Source organism: Oncorhynchus mykiss, chromosome 11 (assembly GCF_013265735.2).
Source record: "Oncorhynchus mykiss isolate Arlee chromosome 11, USDA_OmykA_1.1, whole genome shotgun sequence".
Taxonomy (NCBI): domain Eukaryota; kingdom Metazoa; phylum Chordata; class Actinopteri; order Salmoniformes; family Salmonidae; genus Oncorhynchus; species Oncorhynchus mykiss.
Genome location: NC_048575.1, coordinates 13,715,919 through 13,740,424, shown reverse-complemented (window position 1 = coordinate 13,740,424; position 24,506 = coordinate 13,715,919). Strand labels below are relative to the sequence as shown.

Here is a 24,506-nt window from a genome sequence, read left to right as displayed (position 1 = left end):
TGCACCCTCTCTTGGAGAGACTAGTGGCTTGTTTGGAGAAGACGGCTTCATTAGGCATAAGTTAAATCAAAGCTGCTTCATTAATCCTTTGGCTGTAAAGTACCTCTCGGAGTCGGGCTCTGATCATTTACAACCCAGCAGTAAGATAATGGGTGTCTAGCCTGTTTCAACAATTGCAATTTAAGGTTCGTTTGATTTTATTTTATTTTCCGGGCAACACATCCAACTAGAATAAATAGTTAATTTTGGTGTGATCGATGGTTAGCTTCAAGCACCCTTTCACTGTTTTACACAAGAGGATAGAATTGAGCCAATCCTGTGCCTTCACCCGTTTTAGCAGTTCCCATCATTGCAGTTCCCAAATTGACTGTGTTCTCTTCAATAATTGTGATATTCTCTGGACTGTGTATGTTTAGTACAGTAGTGTACATGCTGGCCCACACCGTGACAGTTCATAATGATGATTGCAGCAATATGAATGCAAAAAGATTAGCTGTAGCTCCTCTTATAAAAACAAGATCCAAGGTAACAGGTAATGTGGTTTAGGTGTATATTGGATTTGACAGATGATCACAGCGCACGCCAGCAGGCATGCACACCGTTTCACTTGACATTGATTCAACACACACTCATTACACTGTCATTGCTAACATATACAGTTGAGCTGATTCAATGATGGGCAATGAGATCATTGGTGCAGAAGTTGTTGTTAGTGGAACAAAGTGATCAATCCATGTTATTCACACCATGGTCATAATGATTCTAAATCAATGCTAGCTGGGTAGGAAGCTGAAGTGCCCCATTACATTCAATAGAAAGCAGTGCTGAAAATGTCTTCAAGTTCATGTCTTCAAATTAAAACTTTAGTGTTCCTACTATAACTCAGGTTTATTACCATTACAAAAGAGCTTTATGGATCTTAATTTGATCACCCGGTTTTATTATTATAATTATTATTATTATTTTATTTAAGCTTTATTTAACTAGGCAAGTCAGTTAAGAACAAATTATTATTTACAATGACGGCCTACACCGGCCAAACCCGGATGCCGCTCGGCCAATTGTGCGCCACCCTATGGGACTCCTAATCACGGCCGGTTGTGACACAGCCTGGATGTTGCAGGAAAACCTTTTTTATTTTAGGTTTAAAAAGGCTTCTGAAATGTGTCATTTACATTTTGAAAAATGTATACATTTTCCCTCATGTAAATAATTATAATCCACGTAATAATTCACATTTCCTGTTGTTGCAGGATTATTTTCCTGCTGTAGAAAACTGGCTCAAATTAAAATCCGGCATGTATACCTGTTGATGGGAAATGTATAACTCTGTTTGGATGTCCACAGTGAATACATGAGTGTGACCGATATGAATGTCCCACGCCAACCCCTCTACAACATCAATAGAGTACTCACTGTTGATCCACTTGGCCTCAGGGTCGTGAACCTTGAAGTCCTTCCTGAAGATGTCCCCCACGGTCAGTTTCCCCTTGAGGGCCAAGCTGTCATCCTCGCCTGCAAGGGAACAAGTTAAAATACAATTTTAAATCAATATACAATTTTGAGCATTATTAGAACTAATGATTAGCAGCGGGTCATTCCAGGATGATAACATACAGTGCATTCAGAAAGTATTCAGAACCCTTTTCAATTGATTGGACATGACTTGGAAATGCACATACAGTGGGGAGAACAAGTATTTGATACACTGCCGATTTTGCAGTTTTTCCTACTTACAAAGCATGTAGAGGTCTGTAATTTTTACTTCAACTGTGAGAGACGGAATCTAAAACCAAAATCCAGAAAATCACATTGTATGATTTTTAAGTAATTAATTTGCATTTTATTGCATGACATAAGTATTTGATCACCTTCCAAACAGTAAGAATTCCAGCTCTCACAGACCTGTTAGTTTTTCTTTAAGAATCCCTCCTGTTCTCCACTCATTACCTGTATGAACTGCACCTGTTTGAACTCGTTACCTGTATAAAAGACACCTGTCCACACACTCAATCAAACAGACTCCAACCTCTCCACAATGGCCAAGACCAGAGAGCTGTGTAAGGACATCAGGGATAAAATTGTAGACCTGCACAAGGCTGGGATGGGCTACAGGATAATAGGTAAGCAGCTTGGTGAGAAGGCAACAACTGTTCGCGCAATTATTAGAAAATGGAAGAAGTTCAAGATGATGGTCAATCACCCTCGGTCTGGGGCTCCATGCAAGATCTCACCTCGTGGGGCATCAATGATCATGAGGAAGGTGAGGGATCAGCCCATAACTATACGGCAGGACCTGGTCAATGACCTGAAGAGAGCTGGGACCACAGTCTCAAAGAAAACCATTAGTAACACACTACGCCATCATGGATTAAAATCCTGCAGCGCATGTCCATGCCTGCCAGAAGTTTGCCAATGACCATCTGGATGATCCAGAGGAGGAATGGGAGAAGGTAATGTGGTCTGATGAGACAAAAATAGAGCTTTTTGGTCTAAACTCCACTCGCCGTGTTTGGAGGAAGAAGAAGGATGAGTACAACCCCAAGAACACCATCCCAAACGTGAAGCATGTAGGTTGAAACATCATTCTTTGGGGATGCTGTTCTGCAAAGGGGACAGGACGACTGCACCGTATTGAGGGGAGGATGGATGGGGCCATGTGTCCAATGCAGTCGTTTCTATCTCAATATCAAATCATTTCTGGGAAACAATTAAGTACCTTACTGTGATTATTTTCAAATAAAATGGTCAAAAAGAAATAGAAATAGCTTCTTAGCAAAGAATTTGATGGTTGATGGTATACCAGTAGAGGTATATCAGACCTATTTTTAAGTACTCATAGATCCATTATTAGCATGTTTTAATTACTCCTATAAAAATTGTAGACTTTCAGGTATTCAGCAAGAAGGTCTGATTTCATTGCTATGACAACAGGACCCAGGTGGTAAGTATAAAGATACAGTCCATTTAAAAAAAACTGGAGGGCTCTTACATTTCAATCTTGTGATGTGAATATTCTGGTGAAATGCATAGCATAGAATAAAAAAAGATTTTACTATATATTCACCCTGATAAGACATGTTTTTTACATGGACAATATATTGAAGATAATACATGACAATTACTTGAAACAATTGAACATTATGAAACATCAAAGACACCAGGCCTGGTCTTCATAGCAGAGTTTGAAAAGGCGTTTGATAAAGTACGACTTGAATTTATACATAAATGCCTGGATTACTTTAATTTCGATGACTCTCTTATACAATGGGTTAAAGTTATGTACAGCATCCCCAGATATAAAATAATAAACAATAGTTACTTCTCAGAAAGTATTGAGCTTTTAAGAGGAGTAAAACAAGGCTGTCCGTTGTCTCCATATCTATTTATTATGGCCATTGAAATACTAGCTATTAAAATTAGATCCAACAAGAACATCAAGGGGTTAGAAATCCAGGGGATAAAAGCCAAAGTGTCAATGTATGCCGTTTTTTTATGAGCTTCACTCATACATAAGCTCATCCTTTGTTCAAAAATTGCCTTTTTGCCTTTTTATAGATTACAACTTCTCATTTCCGACTAATTGAAAATGAAATTTTGTTTAAAGTATCGCCCTTTCTTAAACAAGCCATACCAAGCTAGTTACAATTTCAGTTTTATCCTCCAGAAAAGATCAAACAAATATTACTACAAATGTTATGGTTAAACTAAAATATATTGACTAATAAAATAACATTCTTTATGATTTACATTTAAAAATATATATATATATTTGTGAATGATATGCATCGAAAATATATGTGAATATCTGCATCATCCAAATTTACATCCAAATGATTGCAGCATTACCACAAAAATGGAGGAGGCAAGTGGAAAAGGGAGAAAGGTAGGAAAAATAGAAAAATATACCAGTTTCATTTGAGGACAAAGATGTTGACAGCTGCGTCATACAGGTTGCAACATACATGGGAATAGATTTTCGATGTACCAATTCCATGGCACATGGTTTATGAACGGGTACAAAAAACAACACTTGATTCAACACTTGCATGATTTTCAAGTTATAATTATTACATCAAATTATTGCCACCAACAGAATGGTACATGCAGTTGAATTTCGGAAGTTTACATACACTTAGATTGGAGTCATTAAAAATGGTTTTCAACCACTCCACAAATTTCTTGCTAAAACAAACTATAGTTTTGGCAAGTCGGTTAGGTCATCTACTTTGTGCATGACACAAGTAATTTTTCCAATAATTGTTTACAGACAGATTATGTCACTGTATCACAATTCCAGTGGGCCAGAAGTTTACATACACTAAGTTCACTGTACCTTTAAACAGCTTGGAAAATTCCAGAAAATTATGTCATGGCTTTAGAAGCTTCTGATAGGATAATTGACGTCATTTGAGTCAATTGGAGGTGTACCTGTGGATGTATTTCAAGGCCTAAACTCAGTGCCTCTTTGCTTGATATCATGGGAGAATCAAAAGAAATCAGCCAAGACCTCCACAAATCTGGCTCATCATTGGGAGCAATTTCCAAACGCCTGAAGGTACCACATGCATCTGTACAACAATAGTACGTAAGTATAAACACCATAGGACCATGCAGCCGTCATACCACTCAGGAAGGAGACGCGTTCTGTCTCCTAGAGATGAACATACTTTGGTGCGAAAAGTGCAAATCAATCCCAGAACAACAGCAAAGGACCTTGTGAAGATGTTGGAGGACACAAGTACAAAAGTATCTATAGTACAAAACACATACATCACCCATGTCACACCCTGACCTAACCAAAATATATAAAGAAAACAAAGAATACTCAGGTCAGGGCGTGACACAGTCAATAAATAATATAATAATATTCATAGGAAAGGTTTTCATCTTTAGCTCACAATCTGTGGGCACTATACGATTAGAAAGGTAAAAAATTACAGCACAATTGAAAAATATATGGCACATGGAAACCAAATGGGGGTGGTCTACAGTGATAGGTGGGATGGGCTGAGAGTGGCTGAGAGGTGGGATTAAAGAGCTGAGGTCTACAGTGATAGGTGGGATGGGCTGAGAGTGGCTGAGAGGTGGGATTAAAGAGCTGAGGTCTACAGTGATAGGTGGGATGGGCTGAGAGTGGCTGAGAGGTGGGATTAAAGAGCTGAGGTCTAAAGTGATAGGTGGGATGGGCTGAGAGTGGCTGAGAGGTGGGATTAAAGAGCTGAGGTCTACAGTGATAGGTGGGATGGGCTGAGAGTGGCTGAGAGGTGGGATTAAAGAGCTGAGGTCTACAGTTATAGGTGGGATGGGCTGAGAGTGGCTGAGAGGTGGGATTAAAGAGCTGAGGTCTACAGTGATAGGTGGGATGGGCTGAGAGTGACTGAGAGGTGGGATTAAAGAGCTGAGGTCTACAGTGATAGGTGGGATGGGCTGAGAGTGACTGAGAGGTGGGATTAAAGAGCTGAGGTCTACAGTGATAGGTCGGATGGGCTGAGAGTGGCTGAGAGGTGGGATTAAAGAGCTGAGGTCTACAGTGATAGGTGGGATGGGCTGAGAGTTACTGAGAGGTGGGATTAAAGAGCTGAGGTCTACAGTGATAGGTCGGATGGGCTGAGAGTGGCTGAGAGGTGGGATTAAAGAGTTTATGTTTGGTAATGTATTATTGTTAGGTGACTGCTTTATATAAAAGTACCATGTATGTAAAATGTGTTTGCAAAATGTATATGTAAAATGTATTTGTAAAATGTATATGTAGCAGAAAAGCTGTAAAAAAAAATCAAAAAAATATATCTGTCCTTCGAAGATAAAAGGAAAATTAAAAAAGAACAATTTCTCAAGCAAGAAAGTTGCTTACACTGTCTGGGAGTGGTCTGAGTGGGGAGTGGAAAACCGAAAAATCGCTGTTATTGACAGGTTTGGAACTCTCTTTCTTATTGGTCTATTAACCAATTTACCGCTGGGTGATGTCACCAGGCAGGCCAAAACTCCATCCCACCAAAACAGTCTGAAATTTCTGCCAGTCTTTTCAAATAGCTCTTACACTAAAATGGCATTATAATAATTTTAACAATTTCACAGTATTAATCAAATCACATCAAAGTTTATTGGGTACATACAGATTTGCAGATGTTATCGCAGGTGTAGCGCAATGCTTATGTTTATAGCTCCAACAGTGCAATAATATCTATCAATACAATAACCCCAAAATATATATTTTTAATAATAATAATAATTAAGAATTATCAGAATAAACAATGTCAGAGTCCGGAATATATAAACTACCATTCAAAAGTTTGGGGTCACTTAGAACTGTCCTTGTTTTTGAAAGAAAAACACGTTTTTTGTCCATTAAAACAACATCAAATTGATCAGAAATACAGTGTAGACATTGTTAATGTTGTAAATGACTATTGTAGCTGGAAATAGCAGATTTTTATGGAATATCTACATAGGCGTACAGAGGCCCATTATCAGCAACCAGCACTCCTGTGTTCCAATGGCACGTTGTGTTAGCTAATCCAATTTTATCATTTTAAAAGGCTAATTGATCATTAGAAAACATTTTTGCAATTCTGTTAGCACAGCTGAAAACTGTTGTCCTGATTAAAGAGGCAATAAAACTGGCCTTCTTTTGACTAGTTGAGTATCTGGAGCATCAGCATTTGTCTGCTCGATTACAGGCACAAAATGGCCAGAAACAAAGACCTTTCTTCTGAAACTCAGTCTATTCTTGTTCTGAGAAATGTGAGAAATTGCCAAGAAACTGAAGATCTCGTACAACGCTGTGTACTACTCCCTTCACAGAACAGTGCAAACTTGCTCTAACCAGAATAGAAAGAGGAGTGGGAGGCCTCGGTGCACAACTAAGCAAGAGAACAAGTACATTAGAGTGTCTAGTTTGAGAAACAGACGCCTCACAGTCCTCAACTGGCAGCTTCATTTAATAGAACCCGCAAAACACCAGTCTCAACGTCAACAGTGAAGAGGCGACTCTGGGATGCTGGCCTTCTAGGCAGAGTTCCTCTGTCCAGTGTCTGTGTTCTTTTGCCCATCTTAATCTTTTATTTTTATTGGCCAGTCTGAGATATGGCTTTTTCTTTGCAACTCTGCCTAGGAGGCCAGCATCCCGGAGTCGCCTCTTCACTGTTGACGTTGAGACTGGTGTTTTGCAGGGTACTATTCCAGCCTCATAGTTTGGAAGTATATATACACAACACAGGGAAATCATGTTTTTGACTGCACTGGGACTTTAATTAATTACAGAAACACCACATACTATTGAAGTAATATTGGGGAAAGTCAGCATATTGATCATTTTTGTGTCAATGTCTGGATGGCAGTTGAGGCCATGCTCAGCTTGAGGCCATAACCAAACATTTTCTCCCAACAAACTACTATACAGTAAGGCCTCAAGCCAAGCAAGCTCATTATCTCCCTGAGAAGGCTGTGTGGAGGCCATAGGATTTATCCCCCCCCCCCCTATAGTGTTTATACCTCTATGTTTCCTGTAATGTTTATAACTCTATGTTTCCTGTAATGTTTATAACTCTACGTTTCCTGCAGTGTTTATAACTCTACGTTTCCTGTAATGTTTATAACTCTATGTTTCCTGCAGTGTTTATAACTCTACATTTCCTGTAATTTTTATAACTCTATGTTTCCTGTAATGTTTATAACTCTATGTTTCCTGTAGTGTTTATAACTCTATGTTTCCTGTAGTGTTTATAACTCTACGGTTCCTGTAATGTTTATAACTCTATGTTTCCTATAGTGTTTATAACTCTATGTTTCCTGTAATGTTTATAACTCTACGTTTCCTGTAATGTTTATAACTCTATGTTTCCTGTAATGTTTATAACTCTATGTTTCCTGTAATGTTTATAACTCTATGTTTCCTGTAATGTTTATAACTCTATGTTTCCTGTAATGTTTATAACTCTATGTTTCCTGTAATGTTTATAACTCTATGTTTCCTATAGTGTTTATAACTCTATGTTTCCTGTAATGTTTATAACTCTATGTTTCCTGTAATGTTTATAACTCTATGTTTCCTGTAATGTTTATAACTCTATGGTGGAGAACAAGAAGCAACACTGGGTAATGCATTCTTTCATATGGCACATTTGCTGGACGTCACTGAGCCTTTGAACATATATGCTCAGACAACAGGAGTTGTGAATATACGGTTAATGGGGGGAAAACCTTAAGAAAAGGGAAGGGTGTTGTGACTAGTGACACATCTGCATCGATTCCATGCAGTGACAATTTCTTTCATAAACACTGACAAAATTAATTTGTATTTTCAACACATTGTGATCTTCAATTATATCTTTACGATTTCTATTTACACTGAAGACATGAACAGTATGACTATAGCAATGAGGAGGGAAAGAAAACAACAGAGGACAAAGTGTGTAATGTAGCAAAACACAATCATCTTTCGCTCTACACTCTGGTTAAGACCGATAGAATATCTGATCAGTGAAATGGGCTGGTGTCTTTACACCAGATGTCTGGGATAACCAGATTCATTTCCTCGTAATTCAAACCATCAGATGTGATCGTGCAAGCTCTATGTCTGCCGTGTGACTCTTTTCAGATATTCATACTAGGCATGAAAAAAAAAGCGAAATGCAATATCTGATTTGTTTGATTTGGTTTCTGTAGCAGAGATATTCAGTCACTTGGAGGAAATGAGGAGTAGCTAAAACTTGGAGGGGATATTTAAATTAGTAGCCTATTGTAATACATGGACATCTGATGAAGACCAACATAATGCTAATGGGGTCATATCAAGTACAACATACATGTTTAAAGGAATCATCACATATTTTCTTCATGATTCACTTAATCAAGGAAGTTTGGAGGTCAGCTTATTGCCCAGTGAAAGTGACACAGTAAGTTAAGAAGCAACCAGAGATAAAATTGAATTTTCGGTACTATAAGCCCATTACTTGATGCTCTCTCACAGGTTGCAATAGTAGAAGCAATCTTTTCTGCCCTTTCATTCCACAGTAGTATCACTTCAAAACAGATAACAATGTTAGGTCAGAAAATCTAAACTTTTCATCAGTGTGTCCAAAGACAAAGTCAGAGATAAGATGGTAAATCCAGTTAAGCTGTTCCCCTGGGTTTTAAATAAACAGTGTTCAGTTGGGTTTTAAAGTAACAGTGTTCAGTTGGGTTTTAAAGTAACAGTATTCAGTTGGGTTTTAAAGTAACAGTGTTCAGTTTTGTTTTAAATAAACAGTGTTCAGTTGGGTTTTAAAGTAACCGTGTTCAGTTGGGGTTTAAAGTAACAGTATTCAGTTGGGTTTTAAAGTAACAGTGTTCAGTTTTGTTTTAAATAAACAGTGTTCAGTTGGGTTTTAAAGTAACAGTGTTCAGTTGGGGTTTAAAGTAACAGTATTCAGTTGGGTTTTAAAGTAACAGTGTTCAGTTTTGTTTTAAATAAACGGTGTTCAGTTGGGTTTTAAAGTAACAGTGTTCAGTTGGGGTTTAAAGTAACAGTGTTCAGTTGGGTTTTAAAGAAACAATGTTCAGTTGGGTTTTAAAGTAACGGTGTTCAGTTGGGTATTAAAGTAACAGTGTTCAGTTGGGTTTTAAAGAAACAGTGTTCAGTTGGGTTTTAAAGTAACAGTGTTCAGTTGGGTTTCAAGGAAACAGTGTTCGGTTGGGTTTTCAAAGTAACAGTGTTCAGTTGGGTTTTAAAGAAACGGTGTTCAGTTGGGTTTTAAGGAAACAGTATTCGGTTGGGTTTTAAAGTAACAGTGTTCGGTTGGGTTTGGTTTTCAAAGAAACCGTGTTCGGTTGGGTTTTCAAAGTAACGGTGTTCAGTTGGATTTTAAAGAAACCGTGTTCGGTTGGGTTTTCAAAGTAACGGTGTTCAGTTGGATTTTAAGGAAACAGTGTTCAGTTAGGTTTTAAAGAAACGGTGTTCAGTTGGGTTTTAAGGAAACAGTGTTCGGTTGGGTTTTAAAGTAACAGCGTTCGGTTGGGTTTTTAAAGTAACAGCGTTCGGTTGAGTTTTTAAAGTAACGGCGTTCGGTTGAGTTTTAAAGTAACAGCGTTCAGTTGGGTTTTTAAAGTAACGGCGTTCGGTTGGGTTTTAAAGTAACAGCGTTCAGTTGGGTTTTAAAGTAACAGCGTTCAGTTGAGTTTTTAAAGTAACGGCGTTCGGTTGAGTTTTTAAAGTAACGGCGTTCGGTTGGGTTTTAAAGTAACAGCGTTCAGTTGGGTTTTTAAAGTAACGGCGTTCGGTTGGGTTTTAAAGTAACAGCGTTCAGTTGGGTTTTAAAGTAACAGTGTTCAGTTGAGTTTTTAAAGTAACAGCGTTCAGTTGAGTTTTTAAAGTAACGGCGTTCGGTTGAGTTTTTAAAGTAACAGTGTTCAGTTGGGTTTTCAAAGAAACGGCGTTCAGTTGGGTTTTCAAAGAAACGGCGTTCAGTTGGGTTTTAAAGAAACGGCGTTCAGTTGGGTTTTAAAGTAACGGCGTTCAGTTGGGTTTTCAAAGAAACGGCGTTCAGTTGGGTTTTAAAGAAACGGCGTTCAGTTGGGTTTTCAAAGAAACGGCGTTCAGTTGGGTTTTAAAGTAACGGCGTTCAGTTGGGTTTTCAAAGAAACGGCGTTCAGTTGGGTTTTAAAGTAACGGCGTTCAGTTGAGTTTTTAAAGTAACGGCGTTCGGTTGAGTTTTTAAAGTAACAGTGTTCAGTTGGGTTTTTAAAGTAACAGCGTTCAGTTGGGTTTTCAAAGAAACGGCGTTCAGTTGGGTTTTAAAGTAACGGCGTTCGGTTGGGTTTTAAAGTAACAGCGTTCGGTTGGGTTTTCAAAGAAACGGCGTTCAGTTGGGTTTTAAAGTAACGGCGTTCAGTTGAGTTTTTAAAGTAACGGCGTTCGGTTGAGTTTTTAAAGTAACAGTGTTCAGTTGGGTTTTTAAAGAAACGGCGTTCAGTTGGGTTTTCAAAGAAACGGCGTTCAGTTGGGTTTTAAAGTAACGGCGTTCGGTTGGGTTTTCAAAGAAACAGCGTTCAGTTGGGTTTTAAAGTAACAGTGTTCAGTTGGGTTTTAAAGTAACGGCGTTCGGTTGGGTTTTCAAAGAAACGGCGTTCAGTTGTTGTTTTTTAATAACTGAATTTGGTTGGGTTTTTAAAGTAACAGCGTTCGGTTGAGTTTTTAAAGTAACGGTGTTCAGTTGGGTTTTAAAGTAACAGCGTTCGGTTGAGTTTTTAAAGTAACGGCGTTCGGTTGGGTTTTAAAGTAACAGCGTTCGGTTGGGTTTTCAAAGAAACGGCGTTCAGTTGTTGTTTTTTAATAACTGTATTTGGTTGGGTTTTTAAAGTAACAGCGTTCGGTTGAGTTTTTAAAGTAACGGCGTTCGGTTGGGTTTTAAAGTAACAGCGTTCAGTTGGGTTTTAAAGTAACGGCGTTCGGTTGAGTTTTTAAAGTAACGGCGTTTGGTTGGGTTTTAAAGTAACAGCGTTCAGTTGGGTTTTCAAAGAAACGGCGTTCAGTTGGGTTTTCAAAGAAACGGCGTTCAGTTGGGTTTTAAAGTAACGGCGTTCAGTTGGGTTTTAAAGAAACGGCGTTCAGTTGGGTTTTCAAAGAAACGGCGTTCAGTTGGGTTTTAAAGTAACGGCGTTCAGTTGGGTTTTCAAAGAAACGGCGTTCAGTTGGGTTTTAAAGTAACGGCGTTCAGTTGAGTTTTTAAAGTAACGGCGTTCGGTTGAGTTTTTAAAGTAACAGTGTTCAGTTGGGTTTTTAAAGTAACAGCGTTCAGTTGGGTTTTCAAAGAAACGGCGTTCAGTTGGGTTTTAAAGTAACGGCGTTCGGTTGGGTTTTAAAGTAACAGCGTTCGGTTGGGTTTTCAAAGAAACGGCGTTCAGTTGGGTTTTAAAGTAACGGCGTTCAGTTGAGTTTTTAAAGTAACGGCGTTCGGTTGAGTTTTTAAAGTAACAGTGTTCAGTTGGGTTTTTAAAGAAACGGCGTTCAGTTGGGTTTTCAAAGAAACGGCGTTCAGTTGGGTTTTAAAGTAACGGCGTTCGGTTGGGTTTTCAAAGAAACAGCGTTCAGTTGGGTTTTAAAGTAACAGTGTTCAGTTGGGTTTTAAAGTAACGGCGTTCGGTTGGGTTTTCAAAGAAACGGCGTTCAGTTGTTGTTTTTTAATAACTGAATTTGGTTGGGTTTTTAAAGTAACAGCGTTCGGTTGAGTTTTTAAAGTAACGGTGTTCAGTTGGGTTTTAAAGTAACAGCGTTCGGTTGAGTTTTTAAAGTAACGGCGTTCGGTTGGGTTTTAAAGTAACAGCGTTCGGTTGGGTTTTCAAAGAAACGGCGTTCAGTTGTTGTTTTTTAATAACTGTATTTGGTTGGGTTTTTAAAGTAACAGCGTTCGGTTGAGTTTTTAAAGTAACGGCGTTCGGTTGGGTTTTAAAGTAACAGCGTTCAGTTGGGTTTTAAAGTAACGGCGTTCAGTTGGGTTTTCAAAGAAACGGCGTTCAGTTGGGTTTTAAAGTAACGGCGTTCAGTTGAGTTTTTAAAGTAACGGCGTTCGGTTGAGTTTTTAAAGTAACAGTGTTCAGTTGGGTTTTTAAAGTAACAGCGTTCAGTTGGGTTTTCAAAGAAACGGCGTTCAGTTGGGTTTTAAAGTAACGGCGTTCGGTTGGGTTTTAAAGTAACAGCGTTCGGTTGGGTTTTCAAAGAAACGGCGTTCAGTTGGGTTTTAAAGTAACGGCGTTCAGTTGAGTTTTTAAAGTAACGGCGTTCGGTTGAGTTTTTAAAGTAACAGTGTTCAGTTGGGTTTTTAAAGAAACGGCGTTCAGTTGGGTTTTCAAAGAAACGGCGTTCAGTTGGGTTTTAAAGTAACGGCGTTCGGTTGGGTTTTCAAAGAAACAGCGTTCAGTTGGGTTTTAAAGTAACAGTGTTCAGTTGGGTTTTAAAGTAACGGCGTTCGGTTGGGTTTTCAAAGAAACGGCGTTCAGTTGTTGTTTTTTAATAACTGAATTTGGTTGGGTTTTTAAAGTAACAGCGTTCGGTTGAGTTTTTAAAGTAACGGTGTTCAGTTGGGTTTTAAAGTAACAGCGTTCGGTTGAGTTTTTAAAGTAACGGCGTTCGGTTGGGTTTTAAAGTAACAGCGTTCGGTTGGGTTTTCAAAGAAACGGCGTTCAGTTGTTGTTTTTTAATAACTGTATTTGGTTGGGTTTTTAAAGTAACAGCGTTCGGTTGAGTTTTTAAAGTAACGGCGTTCGGTTGGGTTTTAAAGTAACAGCGTTCAGTTGGGTTTTAAAGTAACGGCGTTCGGTTGAGTTTTTAAAGTAACGGCGTTTGGTTGGGTTTTAAAGTAACAGCGTTCAGTTGGGTTTTCAAAGAAACGGCGTTCAGTTGGGTTTTCAAAGAAACGGCGTTCAGTTGGGTTTTAAAGTAACGGCGTTCAGTTGAGTTTTTAAAGTAACAGCGTTCGGTTGAGTTTTTAAAGTAACGGCGTTCGGTTGGGTTTTAAAGTAACAGCGTTCGGTTGGGTTTTCAAAGAAACGGCGTTCAGTTGTTGTTTTTTAATAACTGTATTTGGTTGGGTTTTTAAAGTAACAGCATTCGTTTGGGTTTTTAAAGTAACGGTGTTTGGTGCTAAACTTCATTTTGTTTGGCAGAAACTGTTAAAGTGATTTGACGGCCTTAAACCTGTGCCAGTCTATCGAGCTCATGTGCCCCGCCATGTGCAGAGCGGGAGAAGAGATGAGGCGAAGAGATGAAGAAGGAGATGAAGCCGGCATGGGGGTCTGTCTAACGGTTCGGGATGGTCTATTAAATGTTTGGGCTTCTTTCCGTTTCGTTCGCATCCTTCCTCCACCATCCACCATTTACCCGCATTAGGATAAATATTTCTATGTCCTTAAATTCACAAATGTGCTGGAGCTTAATAACCATTTAAGATGTGTGAAAGACTGATGGGAGTGTGGCGCCATAAAGGTGTGCATGGGAATATATGAGGGTAGGGTGAGAGAGGTGGATAAGGCACACAGAGAAGAGCATGTACACAGATAAATAAATATTCATTATCTTCATCATCGTTCAACACATGCACACTTTAACCAATTAATACATTATGAGCCACACACACCTCTTCAGTCAGGTGCACCCCACAAATGTCGTCACACAGCTGGGTCTGAGGACAAATGTCCCCAGAGGGTCTCTTATGTCAACTCTTTCCCCGACGACAGTGGCTCTGTTTGAATACTTCAGAAATGCTTCCTTCCGCCCTCCCGGGTGGCGCAGTGGTCCAAGACACTGCATTGCAGTGCTAGCTGTGCCACAAGAGATTCTAGGTTTGAGTACAGGCTCTGTTGCAGCCGGCCACGACCGGGAGACCCATGGGGTGGCGCACAATTGGCCCAGCGTCGTCCGGGTTATGGGAGGGTTTGGCCGGCAGGGATGTCCTTTTCCCATCGCGTACTAGCAACTCCTGCCGCGGGCCGATTGCAGTGCATGCTGACACGGTTGCCAGGTGTACGGTGTTTGCTCCGACACATTGGTGCGGCTGGCTTCCGGGATAAGTGGGCATTGTGTCAAGAAGCAGTGCGGCTTGGTTGGGTTGTGTTTTGGAGGACGCACGGCTCTCGACCTTCGCCTCTCCCGAGTCTGTACGGAGTTGCAGGGATGAGACAATACTGTAACTACCAATTGGATACCACGAAATTGGGAAGATAAAGGGGTAAAGAGAAATGCTTCCTTCCTTTCATTTAGGTAAGCATAGATCTATAAGTGATTGGATAGGTGAAGACAAGGTTCCTACCCTTTTACTTCCACCAATCCAACCAATCTAAGGAAGTTTCTAAAGTATTTGAACATGACCAATCACTTTTTCACTAAGGGTGTTTTCACATATCTTAAACACTAGAAGCGCTAAAGCAGTCATTTGGACTGTTCATGAACTTATTTAAACATTTTTACTCTGCCATTTTTTGAAGTCATGCCTCCCTCTGTCTTTGACTTTTCTTAAATAAGTCTACATAACATACTGTTGTTGTTAGAAAATAAATATCACACAAATAACTGGAGTTATAAGCAGTTTTAGGAGGGCTTGTCATTTTTTATAATGGTTTTCCCTGTTGCCCCTCCTTCTCTTGACAGTAGGGCTTGCTCCGCTCCTTCTCCTGACAGTTGAAAGTGCTGTGCCCAGTTGATAATCACCCAGATAATTGTGTTGAAACTGAACCGAAGCTAATTTCACACCTATAACAACAGGTTAAATAAATGAAGTATGATGGGAGGGAGAAAGGTGGAGAGTGGGTGAGTTCATGAGCGAGGGGAAACAAACATTATGTAATCACCAGGTGAATGAAGAACAGCAGTCCAAGCAGTCTTATCAGTCTACTCTGGTCTACTTGGAGTACACAGTGAGAGCATGCGTAACTGAGAATATCTGAATGAAAACTACACAGATGGTGGGGAAGAAATTAATCATGATATCTCTGATGTTTATTCTTTGTATTCTGAGCCTCAGCCTGAACCTAAACCTCCGATGCCTAAGCACAAAAAAGCCAGAACGGTGCGCACTGAGCAGGTGTCTGGGCTACCGCCAAATTAAACGGTGAGACAGGAGAGAGGAAGGGTTGGTACCGTTTGGATTGAACAAGCCGGTGACAATGTTACAGGCTGCTTATTAGCTCTAAATGTCATCCCTGAGAGAGCAGGCCCTACATCTCAAGCAAAAAACGACATCAGCAACACACTCACCAGCTTTTGTTGTTTATGTGACAAAGGACATGCTCCAACTGATGCCATTGCGTGAAGACACACACCATGTAAGCACGAGCTGACAATAATTGACTATTTTTGACCGCTGTCATATCGACACTTACATTCATTATAATGCCATTATTAATTTTGTGCAGATTTTCACTATTTACAAAGCACACATGGCGCTTATAATTATGTTTTTCTCATTTGACCGTGCATCGTCCATGCGTCTTGGTGTTAGTGTCAGTGTTTTTGGTTTTTACACATAGGCTACAGTAAACGAATGAATGAAATGAAAATGAATGAAAACGTTATTGTGTTACTTTTGTATTCTAATGTTACCTAAGACCTTCATAAACACAACCAAATTATTATTTTGCGATGGTATATATGAAATGTAATAATTACACTGTTAGAATGTTGCAGACATAATGACTGCTCATTAGCTTCAAGAGGTGGGGCACTCGAGGCCTAGCGGTTGAACCAATTTAGGGTTTTCACACTTGGTCCGTTTCAGCGAAATTTTTGGAAACTCTTTTTGGACAGTATGAACACTCCAAAACCGAACTGAGATCATCTCGAGAGGTGGTCTGAGTTTGGTTAACTTTTTTAGGGCAATGTGAACACAAAGCTCGGCAGGTTCACTTGCCATTATTCCAGCACCACACACTAGACTACTGCAACACTGTTTCCCATAACCTCTCACATTGGTGCCACAAAAGAGAGATGATGATGATGATGATGTGCAGGGGTGTATTCATTACGCAGATTCTGTTGCAAAACGTTTCTTAGACTGAAGCAGATGGAACGAAAAAGGGGAGGAACCTACCTGAATTTGTCCAATAGAAACTCTCGTTTTAGTTGACTGTTTGGCTAATGATTACACCCCAGTTTCACAGAAAAAACGTGTGCTGTTGTTGGATATTGATTAAGGATTTCCAATATAAAAATATTTGTGGAGTATTTAGTTCATATTATTTATTTGCAATATGTGATCTATAGGCAAAGAGAGCTTCATAATATGTTTATTAAATTGTGGGGATTGAATAGTGTGAGAAGACAACATATTTGGCGAGAATTACAACAATTTAAAGGGGCCTACTTTGGGTGTACAATTTAAAACAAATTGTTACCCCAAAGTTCACTTAAAGGAGGACTGATTGGTTCTTTTAAAGAGGACTATATGTGAAAACACCCCGTATCCTTTAAATTGAACTCTAGGGTAAAAAATAACTCAGTTCTCTTTGTATTCACACTGCCCTTGCCTTTGAATGAGGACTCAACTCTTTTGCCAGTTCACTTCACCTATTTTGTGGTCCGAGTCCTCTTTTGCTATGTTTGAAAAGGAACCAAGATGTTTTTCCAACATTCACTCAACGCACTCTGGGTTTTTACAAAGTGCAGGAAAAGCCATTCCATCAGATCGTGTTATCAGACAGCTAGACATACCTACTGTGCTTACATTTTGGAAGCTAATAGATTGCATTTAGTTAAAATATGAGACATAATTATTATAATCAGAATATAATGTTAACATGTAAATATCATTGATAACACAACAATTAAATAAATGATTAAATAATGCTTTAATCGAAAATTGTACACTCAATGTAGTGCTATCCGGGATCCTTGAGACGTCCCTACCCTAAATCCTGACCCTAACCTTAACCCCTGCCATTACCCTAACCTTAACCATAACCCTTCCCAAACCTTAACCCTTACCTTAACTATTTTAAATGTCAACTTCAATGGGGGGCCGTCTCAAGGATACCAGATAGCAATGACTTTGTACCCTATGTTGTGATTCTCACCAAATATGTTGTTGTCTTCTCACACTATTCAAACCCCACAATCGAATAAAACGCTTATGAAGCTCTCTTAGCCTTTAGATCACATATTGCAAACAAATAATCTGAACCTTGTGCCTGTATAAAACTCCACACATATTTTGGAATTTCTGTGCATTATTGACAATTGATAATCAATATCCAAAAACAGCATGTTTCTTCCACAACCTGCACATCATCTTCTCTCTTTTGTGGCACCAATGTGAGGGTTTATAGCAGGGGAAACAGTGTTGCAGTAGTCTAGTGTGAGGGGTTATAGCAGGGGAAACAGTGTTGCAGTAGTCTAGTGTGAGGGGCTATAGCAGGGGAAACAGTGTTGCAGTAGTCTAGTGTGAGGGTTTATAGCAGGGGAAACAGTGTTGCAGTAGTCTAGTGTGAGGGGTTATGGCAGGGGAAACAGAGTTGCAGTAGTCTAGTGTGAGGGGTTGTGGCAGGGGAAACGGTGTTACAGTAGTCTAGTGTGAGGGGTTATAGCAGGGGAAACGGTGTTGCAGTAGTCTAGTGTGAGGGGTTATAGCAGGGGAAACGGTGTTGCAGTAGTCTAGTGTGAGGGGTTGTGGCAGGGGAAACGGTGTTGCAGTAGTCTAGTGTGAGGGGTTGTGGCAGGGGAAACGGTGTTGCAGTAGTCTAGCGTGAGGGGTTTATAGCAGGGGAAACGGTGTTGCAGTAGTCTAGTGTGAGGGTTTGTAGCAGGGGAAACGGTGTTGCAGTAGTCTAGTGTGAGGGTTTATAGCAGGGGAAACGGTGTTGCAGTAGTCTAGTGTGAGGGGTTATAGCAGGGGAAACAGTGTTACAGTAGTCTAGTGTGAGGGGTTATAGCAGGGGAAACAGTGTTGCAGTAGTCTAGTGTGAGGGGTTATAGCAGGGGAAACGGTGTTGCAGTAGTCTAGTGTGAGGGGTTATGGCAGGGGAAACGGCATTGCAGTAGTCTAGTGTGAGGGGTTATGGCAGGGGAAACGGTGTTGCAGTAGTCTAGTGTGAGGGTTTATAGCAGGGGAAACGGTGTTGCAGTAGTCTAGTGTGAGGGGTTATGGCAGGGGAAACGGTGTTGCAGTAGTCTAGTGTGAGGGGTTATAGCAGGGGAAACAGTGTTGCAGTAGTCTAGTGTGAGGGGTTATGGCAGGGGAAACGGCGTTGCAGTAGTCTAGTGTGAGGGGTTGTGGCAGGGGAAACGGTGTTGCAGTAGTCTAGTGTGAGGGGTTATAGCAGGGGAAACAGTGTTGCAGTAGTCTAGTGTGAGGGGTTATGGCAGGGGAAACGGTGTTGCAGTAGTCTAGTGTGAGGGGTTATAGCAGGGGAAACAGTGTTGCAGTAGTCTAGTGTGAGGGGTTATGGCAGGGGAAACGGTGTTGCAGTAGTCTAGTGTGAGGGTTTATAGCAGGGGAAACGGTGTTGCAGTAGTCTAGTGTGAGGGTTTGTAGCAGGGGAAACGGTGTTGCAGTAGTCTAGTGTGAGGGTTTATAGCAGGGGAAACGGTGTTGCAGTAGTCTAGTGTGAGGGGTTATAGCAGGGGAAACAGTGTTACAGTAGTCTAGTGTGAGGGGTTATAGCAGGGGAAACAGTGTTGCAGTAGTCTAGTGTGAGGGGTTATAGCAGGGGAAACGGTGTTGCAGTAGTCTAGTGTGAGGGGTTATGGCAGGGGAAACGGCATTGCAGTAGTCTAGTGTGAGGGGTTATGGCAGGGGAAACGGTGTTGCAGTAGTCTAGTGTGAGGGTTTATAGCAGGGGAAACGGTGTTGCAGTAGTCTAGTGTGAGGGGTTATGGCAGGGGAAACGGTGTTGCAGTAGTCTAGTGTGAGGGGTTATAGCAGGGGAAACAGTGTTGCAGTAGTCTAGTGTGAGGGGTTATGGCAGGGGAAACAGCGTTGCAGTAGTCTAGTGTGAGGGGTTGTGGCAGGGGAAACGGTGTTGCAGTAGTCTAGTGTGAGGGGTTATAGCAGGGGAAACAGTGTTGCAGTAGTCTAGTGTGAGGGGTTATGGCAGGGGAAACGGTGTTGCAGTAGTCTAGTGTGAGGGGTTATAGCAGGGGAAACAGTGTTGCAGTAGTCTAGTGTGAGGGGTTATGGCAGGGGAAACGGTGTTGCAGTAGTCTAGTGTGAGGGTTTATAGCAGGGGAAACAGTGTTGCAATAGTCTAGTGTGAGGGGTTATGGCAGGGGAAACAGTGTTGCAATAGTCTAGTGTGTGGCGAGGGAATAATGACAAGCGAACCTGGGGAGCTTACTTTTCACATTGCCTTAAAACAATTGGAACCAGACCACGAAATTCAGGCTAATAGATGTCAGACCACCTCTTGAGTAGTGGAGGCTCCTCAGAGGAGGACCATCCCCCAGTGAATTTCATACAAATAGTGAAACATTCAAAAAGGTATAATTTTTAGATAAAACTATACTTAATATATCAATGTCACCAAATAAGTTATTAAAACATGCTGATTTGTAAGGAAGGTCGACAGCAGCCTCAGCAGCACTCTATAGGGTAGCACCATTGTGTAACCGGAGAACAGCTAGCTTCTGTCCTCCTCCGGATACATTGACTTCAATACAAAACCTATTTTTTGTATTTATTTTACATTCACTTAGCTAGCAAATGCCGCTAGCTAGTTTAGCCTACTCATACACCCGGCTCAAACAGAGAGGGATACTATGTTAGCTAACTGGCTAGGACTATCTAACACTGGAACTCTTCCAAGTCAAGGTAGCTTTTGGTTTTATTAATTTATTGCCACTGGGGCCTGCCAGTGTAACTGCTAAACTGCTTGCTGACTGTACACTGTACTGCATGATTGTAGAGGGCTTACTAACAAGTTAGTTCTAGTGGTTCTAGTTGACTATGACGTGACAACGATGTAGGCTGTGTGTAGCGGTTAGCAGTGATGATGGCTTGGAAATGTTACTTTGCCTGGTCACAGACAGCTGATGTGTGGTGCACTGAAGTCCACAAGCGAAGGGAAAAGGTGAGAGGAGGAGAGCACATAGACAGTTGTGAGAAGGAATTATACAATGAGCAAAGTGATCATGCAGTTTTTATGTGGCTGCTATGAAAGTGAACTGTTTGCGTGTGATCAGGGGTGTATTCATTCCACCGATTCTGTTGAAAAACCTTTCTTAAACGGAAGCAAACGGAATTTGTCCAATAGAAACTCTAATTTGCAATTGTTGGACTAATGGACTAATGATTACACCCTAGATCAGCTAGATGCAGGCACCTACATTGTAAACCTTAATTTATAGGCTAGGTTGTTGCAACCTCATCATGGGTACAGGTCAAATTTGAGTATTATGTAGTAGCCTAAACCTATCAATGTTACATTGAGCTGGGTGAATGGAATATGAATGACAGTCATCCATTATGGTGTAATGCTGATCATGTAAAAAAAGAATCCTCCCTCATCTTAAGCAGCACCGACCGCCACTGCTCTCGAGATGGTCTCAGTTCGGGTTCGCTTCATGGGGTCTTTTGAGGGGTCTGAGTTCCTGTTCACACTGCACTAAAAATTACGTAAACCGCACTGAGTTCTCAAAAATTGTCTGAAAGGGACCAAGTGTGAAAACACCCTAAGACAGCGGAGCGGAGGTTCCGAGACAATGTACACGTGAATCCTCTAAAAGTCACTGTTGTCTCTGGAGAGGCAACAACTAACGTGGCGTGGCTGCCTGTTACACCCAATCTGAACACAACATTCTGTGCCCCACATGTTCCCTCTCCGAGGATTTCAGAAGCATATTGCCTCATTAACACACACCAACGCGCAGTCACACCAACACAAAAGGAAAATGTTGTCCTTGTAATCCAATCATACTGCATCTGTGGCAGAATGTTCATGGATTGTAAAATAGTACATAAATTGTACGTTGTGTATGTCAATGTGTGTGCCTGTTTATTGTGTGTGTGTGTGTGTGCCCTCTCAAGGTTTAGACTGGAGGTCTGTTAGGATTTGGGTTGCTAATCGTGTTATAAGAGTCAGAGAAACATGCTGCTTTCCTTTGATAGGAAATACAACTTGTAGCTATATTGGGATTCAAAAATGATACAACAAGGCTTAAATTACATTCTAGATTGTCGATTACTGCACACCAATCATTTTAACAAACGGAAGGCAACTGAAACCACAGAAAACCCATGTGTTTCCCTCCCTTCAAACATAAAGAATAACATCTTATGGGCAATCTTGCCAGCCTGCCACTTGAGTTCTGTATGATTGCAGGGGTCAGTGTTCAGGGACAGAAGTACAGTACCTATTATAGGCCAGTAGTTGTATTTCACAGAGCTGGAGGCAGAGACAAAGGTATATAAGTGCTATAGCCAGTGACGGAAGGGGTCTAGTTCCTCCTATGATGACCTCAATGGGCTGTCAGTCAGCATGTAATTCAGTCAGCATGTCAGTCAGTCAGTCAAAATATCAATCAGTCAGCATGTAATTCAGTCAGCATGTCAGTCAGTCAATCAGCATGTCAGTCATCATGTCAGTCAGCATGTCAGCCTGTCAGTCATCATTTAGCATGCCAGTCAGTCAGCCAGCATGCCAGTCAGTCAGTCAGCATGTAAGTCAGTCAGCATGTCAGTCAGTCAGCATGTCAGTCAGTCAGCATGTCAGTCAGTCAATCAGCATGTCAGTCAGTCAGCATGTTAGTCAGTCAGAATGTTAGTCAGTGAGCATGTCAGTCAGTCAGCATGTCAGTCAGTCAGTCAGTCAACATGTCAGTCAGTCAGTCAGTCAGCCAGTCAGCATATCAGTCACTCATTATGTCAGTCAATCAGTCAGCTTGTCAGTCAGGCAGTCAGTCAGTCAGCCAGCATGTTAGTCACTCAGCATGTCAGTCAGTCACTCTGCATGTCAGTCAATCAGCATGTCAGTCAGTCAGCATGTCAGTCAGTCAGCATGTTAGTCAGTGAGCATGTCAGTCAATCAGCATGTCAGTCAGTCAGCATGTCAGTCAGTCAGCATATCAGTCAATCAGCATATCAGTCAGTCAGCATGTTAGTCAGTCAGAATGTTAGTCAGTGAGCATGTCAGTCAGTCAGCATGTCACTCCTCAGTCACAGAACCCCCCCCCCCCCCCCCCCATCCCACTTGTATTGATGTGGAGAATGTGCCATCCCAGTGATGGATCCATCTGTGACTTAGCTACAAGAGCGAGCAGCTAGTCATTGTGAGTAAAGAGAGAAGTTGAGAAAGTGAAAACTAAGTGATCGTCAGGACCCAGAGTTTTTTGCCCTGATGTTTGGCAGGGTAACATTCATCAACAACCTTCTGTTAGTGAGTGGGAGGAGACCTGCCAGCTCAATTCATAACAGCATTCTTCTACGGAAACTCCCCACATGAAAAAATACTATAGTTCACTATGGTATAAATACTATAACATTCACAGTAGTGTTTTTGCAGACGAAAGTCTAATGTCCGAAAAAACACTACAGTGAATACTGTACTATTTGCTGTAGTATACTGTACTATAGCATAGCGTTTACAGTTAACTATAGTTAAATTTATTGTAGTAAAATAAAACTGTAGTATATAATATATGTAAGGATCGACGCTGGTAGACGAGAAGCAGGTACAGGGAGCGAACATTTAATTGAATACGGACATGATACAGAACAGGAATAGCGTCTGGACAGGGAAAAATCAATGCTGACACGGAACAAACTGAGGAGCACACAGATATAGAGGGTGTAATCAACAAGGTAATGGAGTCCAGGTGAGTTCAATATTGCGCAGCTGCACGTAATGATGGTGACAGGTATGCGTTATGAAGGGAAGCCTGGCGCCCTTGAGCACCAAAGAGGGAGAGCAGGAGCAAGCGTGATACTATAGTAATTAATGTAGTGTTTTTGCAGACTGTGGTATATTGTAGTATTTACTGTAGAGTTTTCTTGGACTGTAGTATTTACTGTAGTGTTTTGGTGGACTGTAGTATACTGTAGTATTTACTGTAGTGTTTTGGTGGACTGTAGTATAATGTAGTATTTACTGTAGTGTTTTTGAGGACATTACTGTAGTATTTACTGTAGTGTTTTTGCAGACATTACTGTAGTATTTGTGTTTTACTGTATTTGATATATGTGGAGGCTTTCTCCTTGAGGAAACCTACTAGAGAAATGCTAAAAAAGCTCAACTTCCATAACCTGTAGGTAGGTAGGACTTGGGTCTGAACAGATAGTTCAGAGGTTTTGCTCTTGTCTAAAGCCTGCAGAGATATATGGTGTAAACTTGGCATGTAGGTTTCTATGGGGGGGCAAACTGCGATATGGGGGAGGAGAATGAGCAGGGTATATGCAAATTAAATACTGTAGTGTTTACTATAGTTTTAAAAGTGTTGTGTTTTTGCGGACATTAGTGTCATATTTACTACAGTGTTTTTTGTGTGGATAATACTGTAGTATTTACTATAGTATTCTACAGTATACTACAATATTATATAGTAAGTACTACACATGTTAGAGGGATACTACAGTTGTGTATGCTACAGTCTTCTACAGTTTACTACAGAATACTATAGTAAGTACTGTAGGATTCTATAGTCAGCTGTAGTATTTGTTTATGTGGGTCTGGTGTACAGATGGATCCACATGTCTTGTTTAAATGACTATATACTGCATTGAGCAGTACAGAATGGTGTCAGAATCACGAGGGGAATCACGAGGGGTAGGTTAAAGTAGTGGAAGTAGTGATTTTGCTGCAGGATTATTTGCACAACTGGACTGCAGGTTGTGTAATATGTCCAGGGAGTTGGACTCCCATCTCCTGGAAAAACCTAATCCTTAATAAATACACCAAACTCAGTTAAAGCAAACACACATGTATTGGTCTTCAAGGAATCACTTTAAAGAAGCCAGAAGCAGATTAGAAAAAGCGGAGAAATCACTCAGCCCCATCATCCAATTGTTGTTTTGGGTTGTTGTGGATAGCTAATTAATCCACTAAATCTC

The 24,506-nt window shown here is 40.7% G+C and overlaps 1 protein-coding gene and 1 non-coding gene across 4 annotated transcripts in view; both read right to left on the bottom strand.

Annotated features, from left to right (window-relative positions):
- The window catches only part of dpp6a (dipeptidyl-peptidase 6a), a 367,766-nt gene that overhangs the window by 74,025 nt on the left and 269,235 nt on the right, over window positions 1-24,506 (bottom strand). For all 3 annotated transcript variants that reach the window (XM_036934924.1, XM_036934926.1, XM_036934925.1), the window contains one exon: window positions 1,417-1,515. In XM_036934924.1, the coding sequence (XP_036790819.1) occupies window positions 1,417-1,515 (99 nt within the window). The remainder of the gene's footprint in view (window positions 1-1,416; window positions 1,516-24,506) is intronic.
- Window positions 23,642-23,698, bottom strand: LOC118937473. The gene has a single exon (XR_005034812.1). It is a non-coding gene; the product is annotated as a U7 small nuclear RNA (small nuclear RNA).